The following is a 17,554-nucleotide window of genomic DNA, read 5'->3' on the forward strand; positions in this document are numbered from 1 at the left end:
TGAGGACACACCCCTCATGCACTTGGTAAGGTTGCAATCTTACAACACAAACCCATATTTCACAGTCCTGCTGCTACTAACAGGATACATAAGGGTACAATAACACAGACTACAAGGGACAACATCTAACACGAGAGCACAGCAGTGTGAGGACACAACCCTTAAACATTTAGAGAAATTGCAATCATACAATACAAATTTCACAGTCCTGCAGTTACTATTATAACACACATCACCACTCCAGGGACAACAGTTAAAACGGGCTGCAGAGAGCACAGCAGTGTGAGGACACCCTGTGACAATACCTCACACTGGCTGCAGAACAATAACATAGAAGGTAGAGATTATAGGGGAGGACGTGCCCGCTGGTGCCAGTCACACCGGGAGATGTAGATGTGTAATTAACACAAAAGCAGAACCCTGCACCCGGGAGACTCAGCCAGTTTCACTTCATCCAACTTTATACGTCTCGGCAGGTTTGCAGCAACGACAATGAGAAAAGCAAAACATTCGGTTTGCATTTCTGGTATGCAGCTCCCATGCAGAGTAATGACCCCCACCAGTGACACCTCCTGCAGCCTTAACCAATGTGACAATGACCCCCCGGCACTCGTCACACTATGGAGGGAGTGAAATGTGGCAAAACGTACGAGATTATAGTAAAACGATTAAAAAATAGCAGCGAGGAGACGATACACGTCAGCGAGGAGACATGTGCCGCTCAGCTGGGGATGTATCCAGAGAAACCAGGAACACATCATGCACCAATATGTCACCTAAAGCACTTCCCTTAAAGGGGAGGTCTAGTAAATTCTAAAAATAACTCAAAATAGGGTGAAAAGTGACTCACCTGGTAAATCCCCTGATGACACCAGAGCAGTCACCTGACTACAAGCGAGTTTCCTTAAAGAAGTTGTCCGGGATTAGAAACCTATGACAACTTTATTCGTAACACAGCGCCCCCACTATCCGTAGGTTATGCATGATATTGCAGCTGTAATCTGAGACTTGCTCCGGTGTGATTTATCTCAATGTATCACCCATCTATATGGACGTTAGTTGGGCGAGTCACCTTTGCTGAGGTGCGTGTGGACAGAGGAGGAGAAGTGTCCACTGTTCATTTTAGGGATGAAATAAAGTTTAATTTATTTGGATTAGTTTGGAAACATTACATTTTTAAACAAACTAAACCCAAAGTGTGTAAAGAAATCAGTGAAAGGGGTGGAGGAAGTGTCAGGGTTTGGGGAATGTTTTCTGCAGCAGGAGTTGGACCTCTCATACAACTACAAGGCAGAGAGAATGTAAGTATCAGAACCTTCAACAACACGTGGCTCCTTCCTTGTGTTCATCAATCAGGACAATGCCCCGTCACACAGCAAAACGGGTAAAGTGGTTCCTTGAAGCAGTCCTGATCTAAACCCAATAGCAAAACCTATGGAAAATCCTTGGCCAAGAAACCCACAACAGTCACTGAACTGTGGAAGAGACTGGAAGAAGAGCAGATCCCAGCAGATCCGTTATGTCTGACAAAGTAAAGTGATCGCACATCGTTCTCCAATGTTCATCTCCAGTACAGATACAAGATGACAAGTCCAAAAGGCTGAAGTCTACCACTGCAAACTGGTTCCCCCGAGAGGAGAGCGCAGGGAGGATCAGGGTGTGGACGCATCAGCATCGCTAAAGGGAATTTCCAGGAGTATCTGTGGTCATAATGACCACAAACCACAGAAAGATAACTACTACTGCCAATAGATAGGGTACCAGAGGAGTCACTGTATACATATATTACACTCCAGAGCTGCACTCACTATTCTGCTGCTGGTGCAGTCACCGTGTACATACATGACATTACTTATCCTGTACTGATCCTGAGTTACATCCTGTATTATACTCCAGAGCTGCACTCACTATTCTGCTGCTGGTGCAGTCACTGTGTACATACATGACATTACTTATCCTGTACTGATCCTGAGTTACATCATGTATTATACCCCAGAGCTGCACTCACTATTCTGCTGCTGGTGCAGTCACTGTGTACATACATGACATTACTTATCCTGTACTGATCCTGAGTTACATCCTGTATTATACCCCAGAGCTGCACTCACTATTCTGCTGCTGGTGCAGTCACTGTGTACATACATGACATTACTTATCCTGTACTGCTCCTGAGTTACATCCTGTATTATACTCCAGAGCTGCACTCACTATTCTGCTGCTGGTGCAGTCACTGTATACATACATGACATTACTTATCCTGTACTGATCCTGAGTTACATCCTCTATTATACTCCAGAGCTGCACTCACTATTCTGCTGCTGGTGCAGTCACTGTATACATACATGACATTACTTATCCTGTACTGATCCTGAGTTACATCCTCTATTATACTCCAGAGCTGCACTCACTATTCTGCTGCTGGTGCAGTCACTGTGTACATACATGACATTACTTATCCTGTACTGATCCTGAGTTACATCCTGTATTATACCCCAGAGCTGCACTCACTATTCTGCTGCTGGTGCAGTCACTGTGTACATACATGGCATTACTTATCCTGTACTGATCCTGAGTTACATCCTGTATTATACTCCAGAGCTGCACTCACTATTCTGCTGCTGGTGCAGTCACTGTGTACATACATGACATTACTTATCCTGTACTGATCCTGAGTTACATCATGTATTATACCCCAGAGCTGCACTCACTATTCTGCTGCTGGTGCAGTCACTGTGTACATACATGACATTACTTATCCTGTACTGATCCTGAGTTACATCCTGTATTATACCCCAGAGCTGCACTCACTATTCTGCTGCTGGTGCAGTCACTGTATACATACATGACATTACTTATCCTGTAATGATCCTGAGTTACATCCTGTATTATACCCCAGAGCTGCACTCACTATTCTGCTGCTGGTGCAGTCACTGTGTACATACATGACATTACTTATCCTGTACTGATCCTGAGTTACATCCTGTATTATACTCCAGAGCTGCACTCACTATTCTGCTGCTGGTGCAGTCACTGTATACATACATGACATTACTTATCCTGTACTGATCCTGAATTACATCCTGTATTATACTCCAGAGCTGCACTCACTATTCTGCTGCTGGTGCAGTCACTGTGTACATACATGACATTACTTATCCTGTAATGATCCTGAGTTACATCCTGTATTATACCCCAGAGCTGCACTCACTATTCTGCTGCTGGTACAGTCACTGAGTACATACATGACATTACTTATCCTGTACTGATCCCGAGTTACATCCTGTATTATACCCCAGAGCTGCACTCACTATTCTGCTGCTGGTGCAGTCACTGTGTACATACATGACATTACTTATCCTGTACTGATCCTGAGTTACATCATGTATTATACCCCAGAGCTGCACTCACTATTCTGCTGCTGGTGCAGTCACTGTGTACATACATGACATTACTTATCCTGTACTGATCCTGAGTTACATCCTGTATTATACCCCAGAGCTGCACTCACTATTCTGCTGCTGGTGCAGTCACTGTATACATACATGACATTACTTATCCTGTAATGATCCTGAGTTACATCCTGTATTATACCCCAGAGCTGCACTCACTATTCTGCTGCTGGTGCAGTCACTGTGTACATACATGACATTACTTATCCTGTACTGATCCTGAGTTACATCCTGTATTATACTCCAGAGCTGCACTCACTATTCTGCTGCTGGTGCAGTCACTGTATACATACATGACATTACTTATCCTGTAATGATCCTGAGTTACATCCTGTATTATACCCCAGAGCTGCACTCACTATTCTGCTGCTGGTACAGTCACTGAGTACATACATGACATTAGTTATCCTGTACTGATCCTGAGTTACATCCTGTATTATACCCCAGAGCTGCACTCACTATTCTGTTACTGGTGCAGTCACTGTGTACATACATGACATTACTTATCCTGTACTGATCCTGAGTTACATCCTGTATTATACCCCAGAGCTGCACTCACTATTCTGCTGCTGGTGCAGTCACTGTGTACATACATGACATTATTTATCCTGTACTGATCCTGAGTTACATCCTGTATTATACTCCAGAGCTGCACTCACTATTCTGCTGCTGGTGCAGTCACTGTGTACATACATGACATTACTTATCCTGTACTGATCCTGAGTTACATCCTGTATTATACTCCAGAGCTGCACTCACTATTCTGCTGCTGGTGCAGTCACTGTGTACATACATGACATTACTTATCCTGTACTGATCCTGAGTTACATCCTGTATTATACCCCAGAGCTGCACTCACTATTCTGCTGGTGCAGTCACTGTGTACATACATGACATTACTTATCCTGTACTGATCCTGAGTTACATCCTGTATTATACCCCAGGGCTGCACTCACTATTCTGCTGCTGGTGCAGTCATTGTGTACATACATGACATTACTTATCCTGTACTGATCCTGAGTTACATCCTGTATTATACTCCAGAGCTGCACTCACTATTCTGCTGCTGGTGCAGTCACTGTGTACATACATGACATTACTTATCCTGTACTGATCCTGAGTTAATAGTCATGTATACACAGCGGCTGAGTTAGCTCTCACATACTGGTTATATCATGTGCAGTAGGACATCAGACAGGACGTGGAGCCTATTACTACATGAATAGTGGCTCATTGTGATCACAAGTTTTTTGCTACCATGAGACCAGGGCAGTCCTGATCCCAGATAACACTTACCTTCTACACCCCCCTAGTATAGCATGTGTACAGACAGTAGGGAGGTGGCCAAACGTACAGTCATCTCATACACACAACCTTCTACCTCCTGCCCTTCCTCCATCACCTGTGATAGTATTTTCTTGCTGTAAAGTAGGTCACGGTTACAGACAACATACAGCGCTAATAATACCGCCATCCCCCGCACATTGTGGCCATTGTCTAGCTGTGTCTTGTGACCCACATGTTACACACCTTCACCTGGGATGTGTTTACCTGCTGTGCCCAACCCCGGAGCCAGAAACCACAGGCATGTCCTACTGCCCCTGCCCCAAACCAGGGCATCTGTACCAGACTAAGAGATCGTAACTCCAAGGGTAACAAACAGAACAGACCGAGGAGAGTGGGATTTTTGGTAAATTTGGAAAACCATTCCTATCAGTAATAAGTGCTGCAACCTCAGGTTCCTCCTTATCTTCTGTAGCCTTTGTCCTCTCTGCCAAACAGGTGTGTGGTCTATAAAGCGGAGCGTCCGCACGGGAACCAGGTAAATACCAGTGATGACCTCACATCTTCCAAAGTCTACACTGTACACATCAGAGCAGCTCCCCTCCAGTGTGGTGTAGTATATAGAGGATGTGCAGGCTCCCCTCCTGTGTGGTGTAGTATATAGAGGATGTGTGGGCTCTCCTCCTCCTGTGTGGTGCAGTATATAGAGGATGTGTCGGCTCTCCTCCTCCTCTGTGGTGTAGTATATAGAGGATGTGTCTCCTGTGTGGTGTAGTATATAGAGGATGTGTCGGCTCTCCTCCTCCTGTGTGGTGTAGTATATAGAGAATGTGTCGGCTCTCCTCCTCCTGTGTGGTGTAGTATATAGGGGATGTGTCGGCTCTCCTCCTCCTGTGTGGTGTAGTATATAGAGGATGTGTCGGCTCTCCTCCTCCTGTGTGGTGTAGTATATAGAGGATGTGTCAGCTCTCCTCCTCCTGTGTGGTGTAGTATATAGAGGATGTGTCGGCTCTCCTCCTGTGTGGTGTAGTATACAGAGGATGTGTGGGCTCTCCTCCTCCTGTGTGGTGTAGTATATAGAGGATGTGCAGGCTCCCCTCCTGTGTGGTGTAGTATATAGAGGATGTGTGGGCTCTCCTCCTCCTCCTGTATAGTGTAGTGTATATAGATGATGTGTCGGCTCTCCTGTGTGGTGTAGTATATAGAGGATGTGTGGGCTCTCCCCCTCCTGTGTGGTGTAGTATATAGAGGATGTGTCGGCTCTCCTCCTCCTGTGTGGTGTAGTATATAGAGGATGTGTCGGCTCTCCTCCTCCTGTGTGGTGTAGTATCTAGAGGATGTATTGGCTCTCCTCCTCCTGTGTGGTGTAGTATATAGAGGATGTGTCGGCTCTCCTCCTCCTGTGTGGTGTAGTATATAGAGGATGTGTCCGCTCTCCCCCTCCTGTGTGGTGTAGTATATAGAGGATGTGTCGGCTCTCCTCCTCATCCTGTGTGGTGTAGTATATAGAGCATGTGTCGGCTCTCCTCCTCCTCCTGTGTGGTGTAGTATATAGAGGATGTGTCAGTTCTCCTCCTCCTGTGTGGTGTAGTATATAGAGGATGTGTCAGTTCTCCTCCTCCTGTGTGGTGTAGTATATAGAGGATATGTAGGCTCTCCTCCTCCTGTGTGGTGTAGTATATAGAGGATGTGTGGGCTCTCCTCCTCCTCCTGTGTGGTGTAGTATATAGAGGATGTGTCGGCTCTCCTCCTGTGTGGTGTAGTATATAGAGGATGTGTCGGCTCTCCTCCTCCTCCTGTGTGGTGTAGTATATAGAGGATGTGTCGGCTCTCCTCCTCCTCCTGTGTGGTGTAGTATATAGAGGATGTGTCAGTTCTCCTCCTCCTGTGTGGTGTAGTATATAGAGGATGTGTGGGCTCTCCTCCTCCTCCTGTGTGGTGTAGTATATAGAGGATGTGTCGGCTCTCCTCCTGTGTGGTGTAGCATATAGAGGATGTGTCGGCTCTCCTCCTCCTCCTGTGTGGTGTAGTATATAGAGGATGTGTCGGCTCTCCTCCTCATCCTGTGTGGTGAAGTATATAGAGGATGTGTCGGCTCTCCTCCTGTGTGGTGTAGTATATAGAGGATGTGTCGGTTCTCCTCCTCCTGTGTGGTGTAGTATATAGAGGATATGTAGGCTCTCCTCCTCCTCCTGTGTGGTGTAGTATATAGAGGATGTGTCGGCTCTCCTCCTGTGTGGTGTAGTATATAGAGGATGTGTCGGCTCTCCTCCTCCTCCTGTGTGGTGTAGTATATAGAGGATGTGTCGGCTCTCCTCCTCATCCTGTGTGGTGTAGTATATAGAGCATGTGTCGGCTCTCCTCCTCCTCCTGTGTGGTGTAGTATATAGAGGATGTGTCGGCTCTCCTCCTCCTCCTGTGTGGTGTAGTATATAGAGGATGTGTCGGCTCTCCTCCTCCTCCTGTGTGGTGTAGTATATAGAGGATGTGTCGGCTCTCCTCCTGTGTGGTGTAGCATATAGAGGATGTGTCGGCTCTCCTCCTCCTCCTGTGTGGTGTAGTATATAGAGGATGTGTCGGCTCTCCTCCTGTGTGGTGTAGCATATAGAGGATGTGTCGGCTCTCCTCCTCCTCCTGTGTGGTGTAGTATATAGAGGATGTGTCGGCTCTCCTCCTCATCCTGTGTGGTGTAGTATATAGAGCATGTGTCGGCTCTCCTCCTCCTCCTGTGTGGTGTAGTATATAGAGGATGTGTCGGTTCTCTCCTCCTCCTGTGTGGTGTAGTATATAGAGGATGTGTCGGTTCTCCTCCTCCTCCTGTGTGGTGTAGTATATAGAGGATGTGTCGGCTCTCCTCCTGTGTGGTGTAGTATATAGAGGATGTGTCGGCTCTCCTCCTCCTCCTGTGTGGTGTAGTATATAGAGGATGTGTCGGCTCTCCTCCTCCTCCTGTGTGGTGTAGTATATAGAGGATGTGTCGGCTCTCCTCCTCCTCCTGTGTGGTGTAGTATATAGAGGATGTGTCAGTTCTCCTCCTCCTGTGTGGTGTAGTATATAGAGGATATGTAGGCTCTCCTCCTCCTGTGTGGTGTAGTATATAGAGGATGTGTGGGCTCTCCTCCTCCTCCTGTGTGGTGTAGTATATAGAGGATGTGTCGGCTCTCCTCCTGTGTGGTGTAGCATATAGAGGATGTGTCGGCTCTCCTCCTCCTCCTGTGTGGTGTAGTATATAGAGGATGTGTCGGCTCTCCTCCTCATCCTGTGTGGTGTAGTATATAGAGCATGTGTCGGCTCTCCTCCTCCTCCTGTGTGGTGTAGTATATAGAGGATGTGTCGGTTCTCCTCCTCCTGTGTGGTGTAGTATATAGAGGATATGTAGGCTCTCCTCCTCCTGTGTGGTGTAGTATATAGAGGATGTGTCGGTTCTCCTCCTCCTGTGTGGTGTAGTATATAGAGGATGCGTGGGCTCTCCTCCTCCTGTGTGGGGTAGTATATAGAGGATGTGTCGGCTCTCCTCCTCCTGTGTGGGGTAGTATATAGAGGATGTGTCGGCTCTCCTCCTCCTGTGTGGGGTAGTATATAGAGGATGTGTCGGCTCTCCTCCTCCTGTGTGGTGTAGTATGTAGAGGATGTGTCGGCTCTCCTCCTCCTGTGTGGTGTAGTATATAGAGGATGTGTCGGCTCTCCTCCTCCTCCTGTGTGGTGTAGTATATAGAGGATGTGCCGGCTCTCCTCCTCCTCCTGTGTGGTGTAGTATATAGAGGATGTGTCAGCTCTCCTCCTGTGTGGTGTAGTATATAGAGGATGTGTTGTCTCCCCTCCTGTGTGGTGTAGTATATAGAGGATGTGTCGGCTCTCCTCCTCCTGTGTGGTGTAGTATATAGAGGATGTGTGGGCTCTCCACCTCCTGTGTGGTGTAGTATATAGAGGATGTGTGGGCTCTCCACCTCCTGTGTGGTGTAGTATATAGAGGATGTGTGGGCTCTCCTCCTCCTGTGTGGTGTAGTATATAGAGGATGTGTCGGCTCTCCTCCTCCTGTGTGGTGTAGTATATAGAGGATGTGTCGCTCTCCTCCTGTGTGGTGTAGTATATAGAGGATGTGTCGGCTCTCTTCCTCCTGTGTGGTGTAGTATATAGAGGATGTGTCGGCTCTCCTCCTCCTGTGTGGTGTAGTATATAGAGGATGTGTGGGCTCTCCTCCTCCTGTGTGGTGTAGTATATAGAGGATGTGTCGGCTCTCCTCCTCCTGTGTGGTGTAGTATATAGAGGATGTGTCGCTCTCCTCCTGTGTGGTGTAGTATATAGAGGATGTGTCGGCTCTCCTCCTCCTCCTGTGTGGTGTAGTATATAGAGGATGTGTCGGCTCTCCTCCTCCTGTGTGGTGTAGTATATAGAGGATGTGTCGGCTCTCCTCCTCCTGTGTGGTGTAGTATATAGAGGATGTGTGGGCTCTCCTCCTCCTGTGTGGTGTAGTATATAGAGGATGTGTGGGCTCTCCTCCTCCTCCTGTGTGGTGTAGTATATAGAGGATGTGTGGGCTCTCCTCCTCCTCCTGTGTGGTGTAGTATATAGAGGATGTGTCGGTTCTCCTCCTCCTGTGTGGTGTAGTATATAGAGGATATGTAGGCTCTCCTCCTCCTGTGTGGTGTAGTATATAGAGGATGTGTCGGCTCTCCTCCTCCTCCTGTGTGGTGTAGTATATAGAGGATGTGTTGTCTCCCCTCCTGTGTGGTGTAGTATATAGAGGATGTGTCGGCTCTCCTCCTCCTGTGTGGTGTAGTATATAGAGGATGTGTGGGCTCTCCACCTCCTGTGTGGTGTAGTATATAGAGGATGTGTGGGCTCTCCACCTCCTGTGTGGTGTAGTATATAGAGGATGTGTGGGCTCTCCTCCTCCTGTGTGGTGTAGTATATAGAGGATGTGTCGGCTCTCCTCCTGTGTGGTGTAGTATATAGAGGATGTGTTGTCTCCCCTCCTGTGTGGTGTAGTATATAGAGGATGTGTCGGCTCTCCTCCTCCTCCTGTGTGGTGTAGTATATAGAGGATGTGTCGGCTCTCCTCCTCCTCCTGTGTGGTGTAGTATATAGAGGATGTGTGGGCTCTCCTCCTCCTGTGTGGTGTAGTATATAGAGGATGTGTGGGCTCTCCTCCTCCTGTGTGGTGTAGTATATAGAGGATGTGTGGGCTCTCCTCCTCCTGTGTGGTGTAGTATATAGAGGATGTGTCGGCTCTCCTCCTCCGTGTAGTATATAGAGGATGTGTCGCTCTCCTCCTGTGTGGTGTAGTATATAGAGGATGTGTCGGCTCTCTTCCTCCTGTGTGGTGTAGTATATAGAGGATGTGCCGGCTCTCCTCCTCCTCCTGTGTGGTGTAGTATATAGAGGATGTGCCGGCTCTCCTCCTCCTCCTGTGTGGTGTAGTATATAGAGGATGTGTGGGCTCTCCTCCTGTGTGGTGTAGTATATAGAGGATGTGTCGGCTCTCCTCCTCCTCCTGTGTGGTGTAGTATATAGAGGATGTGTCGGCTCTCCTCCTCCTGTGTGGTGTAGTATATAGAGGATGTGTCGGCTCTCCTCCTCCTGTGTGGTGTAGTATATAGAGGATGTGTGGGCTCTCCTCCTCCTGTGTGGTGTAGTATATAGAGGATGTGTGGGCTCTCCTCCTCCTGTGTGGTGTAGTATATAGAGGATGTGTCGGCTCTCCTCCTCCGTGTAGTATATAGAGGATGTGTCGCTCTCCTCCTGTGTGGTGTAGTATATAGAGGATGTGTCGGCTCTCCTCCTCCTGTGTGGTGTAGTATATAGAGGATGTGTCGGCTCTCCTCCTCCTGTGTGGTGTAGTATATAGAGGATGTGTCAGCTCTCCTCCTCCTGTGTGGTGTAGTATATAGAGGATGTGTCGGCTCTCCTCCTGTGTGGTGTAGTATATAGAGGATGTGTGGGCTCTCCTCCTGTGTGGTGTAGTATATAGAGGATGTGTGGGCTCTCCTCCTGTGTGGTGTTGTATATAGAGGATGTGTCAGCTCTCCTCCTCCTGTGTGGTGTAGTATATAGAGGATGTGTCAGCTCTCCTCCTCCTGTGTGGTGTAGTATATAGAGGATGTGTCAGCTCTCCTCCTCCTGTGTGGTGTAGTATATAGAGGATGTGTCAGCTCTCCTCCTCCTGTGTGGTGTAGTATATAGAGGATGTGTCAGCTCTCCTCCTCCTGTGTGGTGTAGTATATAGAGGATGTGTCGGCTCTCCTCCTCCTGTGTGGTGTAGTATATAGAGGATGTGTCAGGACTCAAGCATAAAAACTAATCATGGATGGAATGTATTTATGACGGTGCAGAGACATTGTGTAACCAGCTCAGTGATGCAAGACCACACATGGGAGGATCATAGTGGAGAAGTCATCCTACACTACAGACGCTTCATAGCTGGACCTTTACGGTCAGTGGAGGGTAGCCAGGTTACTCAGGACTCTAGTAGCAGTAGAAGAGGGTGTTGGCCATGTTATTGGGGCAGTCATAAGAAGTGACAGCTGGGTATGAAGGCATACAGTACATACAATACAGGAACCTACAGCACAATGAAACCACAACAGCAACATTACAGGGTTGTGATGATTCTGTAGGAGACAGTGACCCCCAGTAAGGAATGAACTATACCCAGGATCTCCCATATTTCGCTGGAGTGGTATGATAATCCTCACAATGAGACAAGATCAACTAAACATCGGTGATTGATTTGTCTTCCTCATACGCAGCAAGTTATAACAACAAAAACAATCCCCCCTGCAGGCAAGGCGGACATACCTCCCATCCAAGCTACAGGTTACCTCCTCTATGTACAACATTCTTACATTTAGGTACAGCGACCCTAAACAACAACAACTTATGTTATATGCATTAAAGCTCTCCAATGTATCTCCATTTTATACATTGTATATACAGCAACTTAGCTGGCCAGCGTCTCCGTGGTAACAGACTACTCAGAAACACTTCGTAGTCAGACCCCCTTTTCCATCTGTTCTCTTAGTCTTGCTCAGTTTGCTACAGGACTTTACTGAGTTAATTATAGTAATAGCCTATTATTTATCTTTAACTGGAGACCGTCCGACACCCAAACTCTGCACCAATCAGCTGATACTGATCCAGAAGCAAAGTGTGAACATCGTCCTAGAGAATTATAGACAGTAGTTATTACTCTCCGCTCACATCCCACTTTATCAATGTACAAATTGGTCTGAAATATGCATTTTTCATTCGCTATGGCTTTCCACTCCCTGTGTATACAGCCCATGACGCGTTGTACAGTAATTAGCGGGCACTTAAGCATCACCTTTAATCCTCGGCATAACCCTTTACATCTAGATATCATCTTCAGAAAGTATCAGGCAACTTGATCACTACGTTTCCTGTACAGACCTTGAGCTATTCCCAAGAATCCCAGCTGCTGCTTTCCTGTTAGCTCTCAGACGTGACGTCACATCCTACGCGCTGCGGCAGCGTCCGGTGCCAGATGTGACAGACACACCAGGGGGAGCAGCGCTATACTAGGATGGAGGAATCAGGAGCAAAAAGTACACAATCCTACAAGGGCGGAACAACAGCCAACTGTCCACTATGAGACATTGATACATTTAAAAAAAACTTTGTAAACAATTGCTACTTTGTATTTACAGTTACTGTACGTTTCCACAGTAACAGACTACAAACACACCCTGCAGTCAGGTTTTTCACATCCATCTTCATCCCCTTAATGGATGACAATGTCTGCAGCAAGCCAGAAAAAAACCCAAAATCAATTAGGGATATTCTCATTAATCTAATGGTAACGTAAAGTAGGCGACACCCCGGGGACATTACTGATTGCAGAGGATTGAACTTCATGGAGACATTACTCCATTGAGGAAAGATTTAGGTGCTTATCACCAATGAACATCCAAAGGGGTTGCCAAAAGCCCCATTATTTTTGAAATAGGGCGAGGAGGTCAAATAGACATGACCCACGCACACACACAAATTCTTCTTTACCGCAGTCTATATACAACATTGTACTGCAAGACTGACTCTCAATGGGAGGATATTGACTCTGCAACTTGCTTTCTGGCTTGCTGTGTGATGCCTACAGGTGGTTTCGGGTACAGGCACAGCACCTGCAGGTGACGTCACCCCTTGTAGATGGCAGAGATCTTTCCTGCCCGTCACGTGGAGGAAGCGAGCGTCGCCTGCAGAGCGTTAAAGGGTTAGACTGCGAGAGAACAACAAACAGCCCTGCACCTGCAGGCACCTACCGTCCAGGGTAATGAGGCGAGCAATCAGGGAATAGAATAAGGTGAAAACAAATAGTAGACAATGCGTATGCAAAATTACCTCCCCTCCAATAAAAAGAAAGCTTGCCCTTTAGTGGACAATAAGTCGTCACACTGCTGTGCTCTGAGCTCTCTGTATTGAGATGCTCCAGTGCCTCGAGTGAAACGGGAGGAGTTGGGGGCAGTTCAATGCAGAAATCCAATTGTCAAGCAGTGTGAGGACAACCCTTCCCACTGTATTTAGAAAAGCTATCTAATAAAAAAAAAAAAAAAAAGTTAGATTTTACACGTCTCCAGGGACAATACTCAACAACGCCTGCAGACAGCACAGAGCACAGCAGTGTGAGGACACGTCCCCATTGTACTTGGAAAAGCTGCAATTCTGGAACATAAATCCATATTTCCTAAGTCCTGCTGCTAGTTATGATTACAGATCTATCTAGGAACAATCCTTAATACTGGCTGTATGGCATGACAAATATTGCTGACTGATTCCCTTTTAAATTTCGCTTCTATCTATTTGCACCACAGGAAGCCCAAATTTGAGGAAGAAAATGTAAAATGATTGCAGAAAAGAGATGGGTGTAAGCAGTAACTGTGAGCTGAGAGATGGAGCACTAGGAGAGCACTCGGCGGGAGCATGGCCAGGGCACCGCTTCCCATCTGGAGCAACATGGAAACAACAGACTCTTATTCTTGTGACCCATGAGGTCCCATCAACGAGACCTAACTTCCTATTACTGGAGAAGCCCTTTAAATCTTGGAATACCCCCTGGTGCCAGAGCAACCAAAGAAAAAAACTGGACTTGTACTGCTTCAGGCTTGTGGTGGTCTAACATTCTTACGGACAGAAGTGCTTAGGGACACAGGACACATTTCAGCCCAACATCATTGGAGATGCCACTACTTGTACATCAGAAAGGCTCTGCAATGGCCACCGATTGGCCGAAGTGGATCACCTGACCCGCCAACAGCACTTCTGGACATACCGCCAAGAATTCCTATATGACTCCTTTCATTTTTAACCTTAGACACAACGCCATAAGTATGAACGTGGCTGTGCCTGGTATTGCAGCTCAATTTACTTTAAGGAATGAATATAAGGCTTAAAGGGATACTTGCTGATTGGTGGGGTTCTCACTGGTGGGACCCTCACGGATCATGAGTACGGGGACTGGTGTACCCCTGTTGCATTGCAAAATAAAAGTGTGTCAGGTCAGCCATGCGCTGCCCTAACATTCACCATCTTTGGGGCGGACAGAAGCGGAGGTGGAGTACGTCCCCCTGTTATCGAAGTCAGCACCATAGAGATAAACAGAGCAGCAGGGAGCGTGTGTGACCGGCTGCTCTGTTCATTTAGGGTGCAAACATCTCATGACCGGGGGTGGGGACCCATCACTAACACCCCCCACCAATCAGCAAGTTAGTCCTTATGTAGTTTTTTGTGACTGGACAACCCCTTTAAAATTGGAATTTGTGGCTGGTCCTTGTATGGATTCAGAAAGCCAAAAAAAGTAATGAGGCGGCACATTCCTGAGACGCAGAAGAACAAGACCATGAAGCATCTACTTCTCCGAGAATCCGTCTGACCCCCCGGGGCAACCCCTGCCAATCCTACACCAACAACTGCCCGATATATGAAGCCTCTGTATACCCAGGTGTGAGCAGGGGCAGGTGGGCACAGCGGGCAGACGGGCACAAGGGGTGCACAATACGGCAACAACATTCCCCTTCCCAGCGATCACACAGGCGGACGCTCCGGCATCATAATCCAATGTTTGGCCGGTAAACATAATCCCGGGAGCAGCTGTCTCCTGGAGAGACGGCCGGGACACCGCACACTGTTTAGTAAATAGAGGATGAATCCCGGGGCTGTCACTTCCCGCTAATCACAGCCGGATCCTTATCTGTAGTGTCCAGGCCTGTCCTCCGAGGCTCCGGATTATAGGATCACAGGCCGGAGTGCAAACAATCATATAGAGCCAGGAATAGAACACCAGGACTGACACAGGAGGTGACCAGGACTGATCAAGCATATACTACTAGGGCCTGATACTACTCATAAGCCTTAAAGGGATTGTGTATGTTATATCCTTTCCACAGGATAGGGGGATAAGATGCTGATCCCAATTTCTGGAATGACTCTGGGTCGTCTTGTAGGAGATTTGACTTCCAACCCACGGAAAGGGACCCTCGTTCTTGATAACTGATCCCTCCACCTTATCCTGTAGATAAGGGACAGCAGGCAAACTCAGGACAATCCCTTTAAAGGGATGACCATTAGCCACAAACAGCGCCACATCTGTCTATGGCTTGTGTGTGCTAGTGCAGCAATACCAGACTCCACCTGCAGAAAGATATGGCGCTATTTCTGAAGGAAAGCAGCTGCTCCTTCCTCATTCTGAACATCCCCTTTAAGTTGTTTGCGTACAAATTCCAGTCATCAATCATCTGCATTATTTGGGAACCCTCCTCCCCCCTCGGCTGGTGAAGAATGTGCCGGCCCCGGTGCGATGTATGGGATCATTCACAGCGCTCACCTTCCTTGTTTATAGAGTAAACTCTGCGGAGATGTAATGGGGCACGGCTATAGGGGACGGGGGCGCCATTACCCGGAGTACTACAGGGCGGCACACATCTCTGTGCATGGAGGAATACGCTGCAGATCAAGTCGATTCATTAATCACGTTAAAGGGGATGTACAAGATTAGAACAGCACAGCACCACTCCTGTACACAGGACACTTTTGGTATTGCAGGTCTTCCCTTCAAAAGAGACTGCGCTGCATTACCAGACACAACCTATGAAGAGGTGGTGGCGCTGTTTTAGTAAAGAAACAACAATGTTCTTATCCCAGACAACCCCTTTAACTTACCTGCAACTACTGAATCCGAATGATGAAAAATCCATGGATTTCCACAGCGGAATCTGCAATGTCAAAGAGTTTTGGGATTTCCGTAAACCAGTTCATACGCTCCGGAAAATGATCTGCACAGATTTTTCACGGAACAGACGGATCCGATCAGGGGGGGAAACGGGTCCAGATGGCAGCACACGGCGCCGCACCCTTAGTGTTAGACTTGGAGCTCTGCCACACACTCTCCGCAGTGTGAACATATCCTTAGGGTTTCCTGAAGTAAACACTTAGACATCTCTGACCTGAGGCAGCACTACAACCCTCAGTCGGCCTGCAGGCTAGGAGTAGTAGTAGTATCCGGACGGCTACAGCTGTTGTTACTTAGACAACATCCCCCAGCATGCTCCTCATCTACCTGAGTTGTAGTTGCGGTGAAGATAATGCAGCGTCTTCCCAGTAAGAACCAGTACAGCAGGAGGAGGAGGAGGTGTCACCTTTACCACAGATCCTGCAGGACTATCACTCCCATCAGATCAATCTATACAATATCTGACTAGAGGGAGGGGGGAGGTGACAAGAGAGTGAGAACAAGGCTCAGGGGGGCGAGTTATTAGTGGGTGTCACAGCACCCCAGTATTTGGGTCCATAGAAGCAGGAGCTCAGCACCGGTTCTGGTTCTGAAAGGCGGTCCCACATCACCTGTGTACTGTCACCACAACACACTGGTCCACGTCTAGGAGTCCATTCACACCAACAGTTAAAGGGGAAGAGTTGACAGGAGGAGGTTCTTAGGGGCCTTAAAGGGATCCACCACATCCCACAGAACTTCATGGAGACCTCTAGGACCTGGCACTACTACAGGGTGGGGGGCGCCCGGTCACGTGACCTCCCCAGGTGTGTCTCTCCCCCCTCCTCCCCGCATGCCCCGGGTCACACTCACCCATGATGCCGCTTCCAGGGTGCGGGGATAGTCGGTCCCTCTCCGGCCTCTCGCTGCCCCTCAGCCCATCAAAATCCGTCCCCCGCTCCTCCCTCTCCGCCGGGTGTGTCACGTGATCCGCCGCCTGTGACACAGCCGCTACCTCCGCCAGCCAGACGGCGACTGAGCCCTAGAACGCCAGCTCGCAGGAGCCCCGGCGCGGCTCACGTGACGCGGCGCAGCCAATAGCGGCCCGCCCCCTGAGTCCCGGCTTCTGCTCTCCACACAGGGAGACTCCGGCCTGCCCGCTGTTACCTGGTGCGCTGACGTCACCGAGCGCTACGTCATCACTGCTCAGCCTGACACCACATCCTGGTCACTGCCCTGCCTGCCGGCTCCTCACACACAGGAGCAGCGACTATATCACAGGAGCAGTGTATATACTGACTATAATACTGTATATAACACAGGAGCAGTGTATATACTGACTATAATACTGTATATAACACAGGGGCAGTGTATATACTGACTATAATACTGTATATAACACAGGGGCAGTGTATATACTGACTATAATACTGTATATAACACAGGAGCAGTGTATATACTGACTATAATACTGTATATAACACGGGGGCAGTGTATATACTGACTATAATACTGTATATAACACAGGAGCAGGGTATATACTGAATATAATACTGTATATAACACAGGAGCAGGGTATATACTGACTATAATACTGTA

General features: G+C 47.9%; 1 protein-coding gene across 2 annotated transcripts in view; it reads right to left on the reverse strand.

Annotated features, from left to right (window-relative positions):
* The window catches only part of CD2AP (CD2 associated protein), a 52,781-nt gene extending 35,678 nt beyond the window's left edge, over nucleotides 1-17,103 (reverse strand). Inside the window, exon 1 of one of the 2 annotated variants that reach the window (XR_011854352.1) lies at nucleotides 16,829-17,103. Coding sequence is in view for 1 of the 2 variants with exons in the window: in XM_072143701.1 (XP_071999802.1) it covers nucleotides 16,829-16,832 (4 nt within the window). In the remaining variant the exon portion in view is untranslated. The remainder of the gene's footprint in view (nucleotides 1-16,828) is intronic. The other variant, XM_072143701.1, reaches the window with a different exon arrangement.
* Between the last annotated feature and the right edge of the window lie 451 nt (nucleotides 17,104-17,554).

This window comes from Engystomops pustulosus, chromosome 3 (genome assembly GCF_040894005.1).
Source record: "Engystomops pustulosus chromosome 3, aEngPut4.maternal, whole genome shotgun sequence".
NCBI lineage: Eukaryota > Metazoa > Chordata > Amphibia > Anura > Leptodactylidae > Engystomops > Engystomops pustulosus.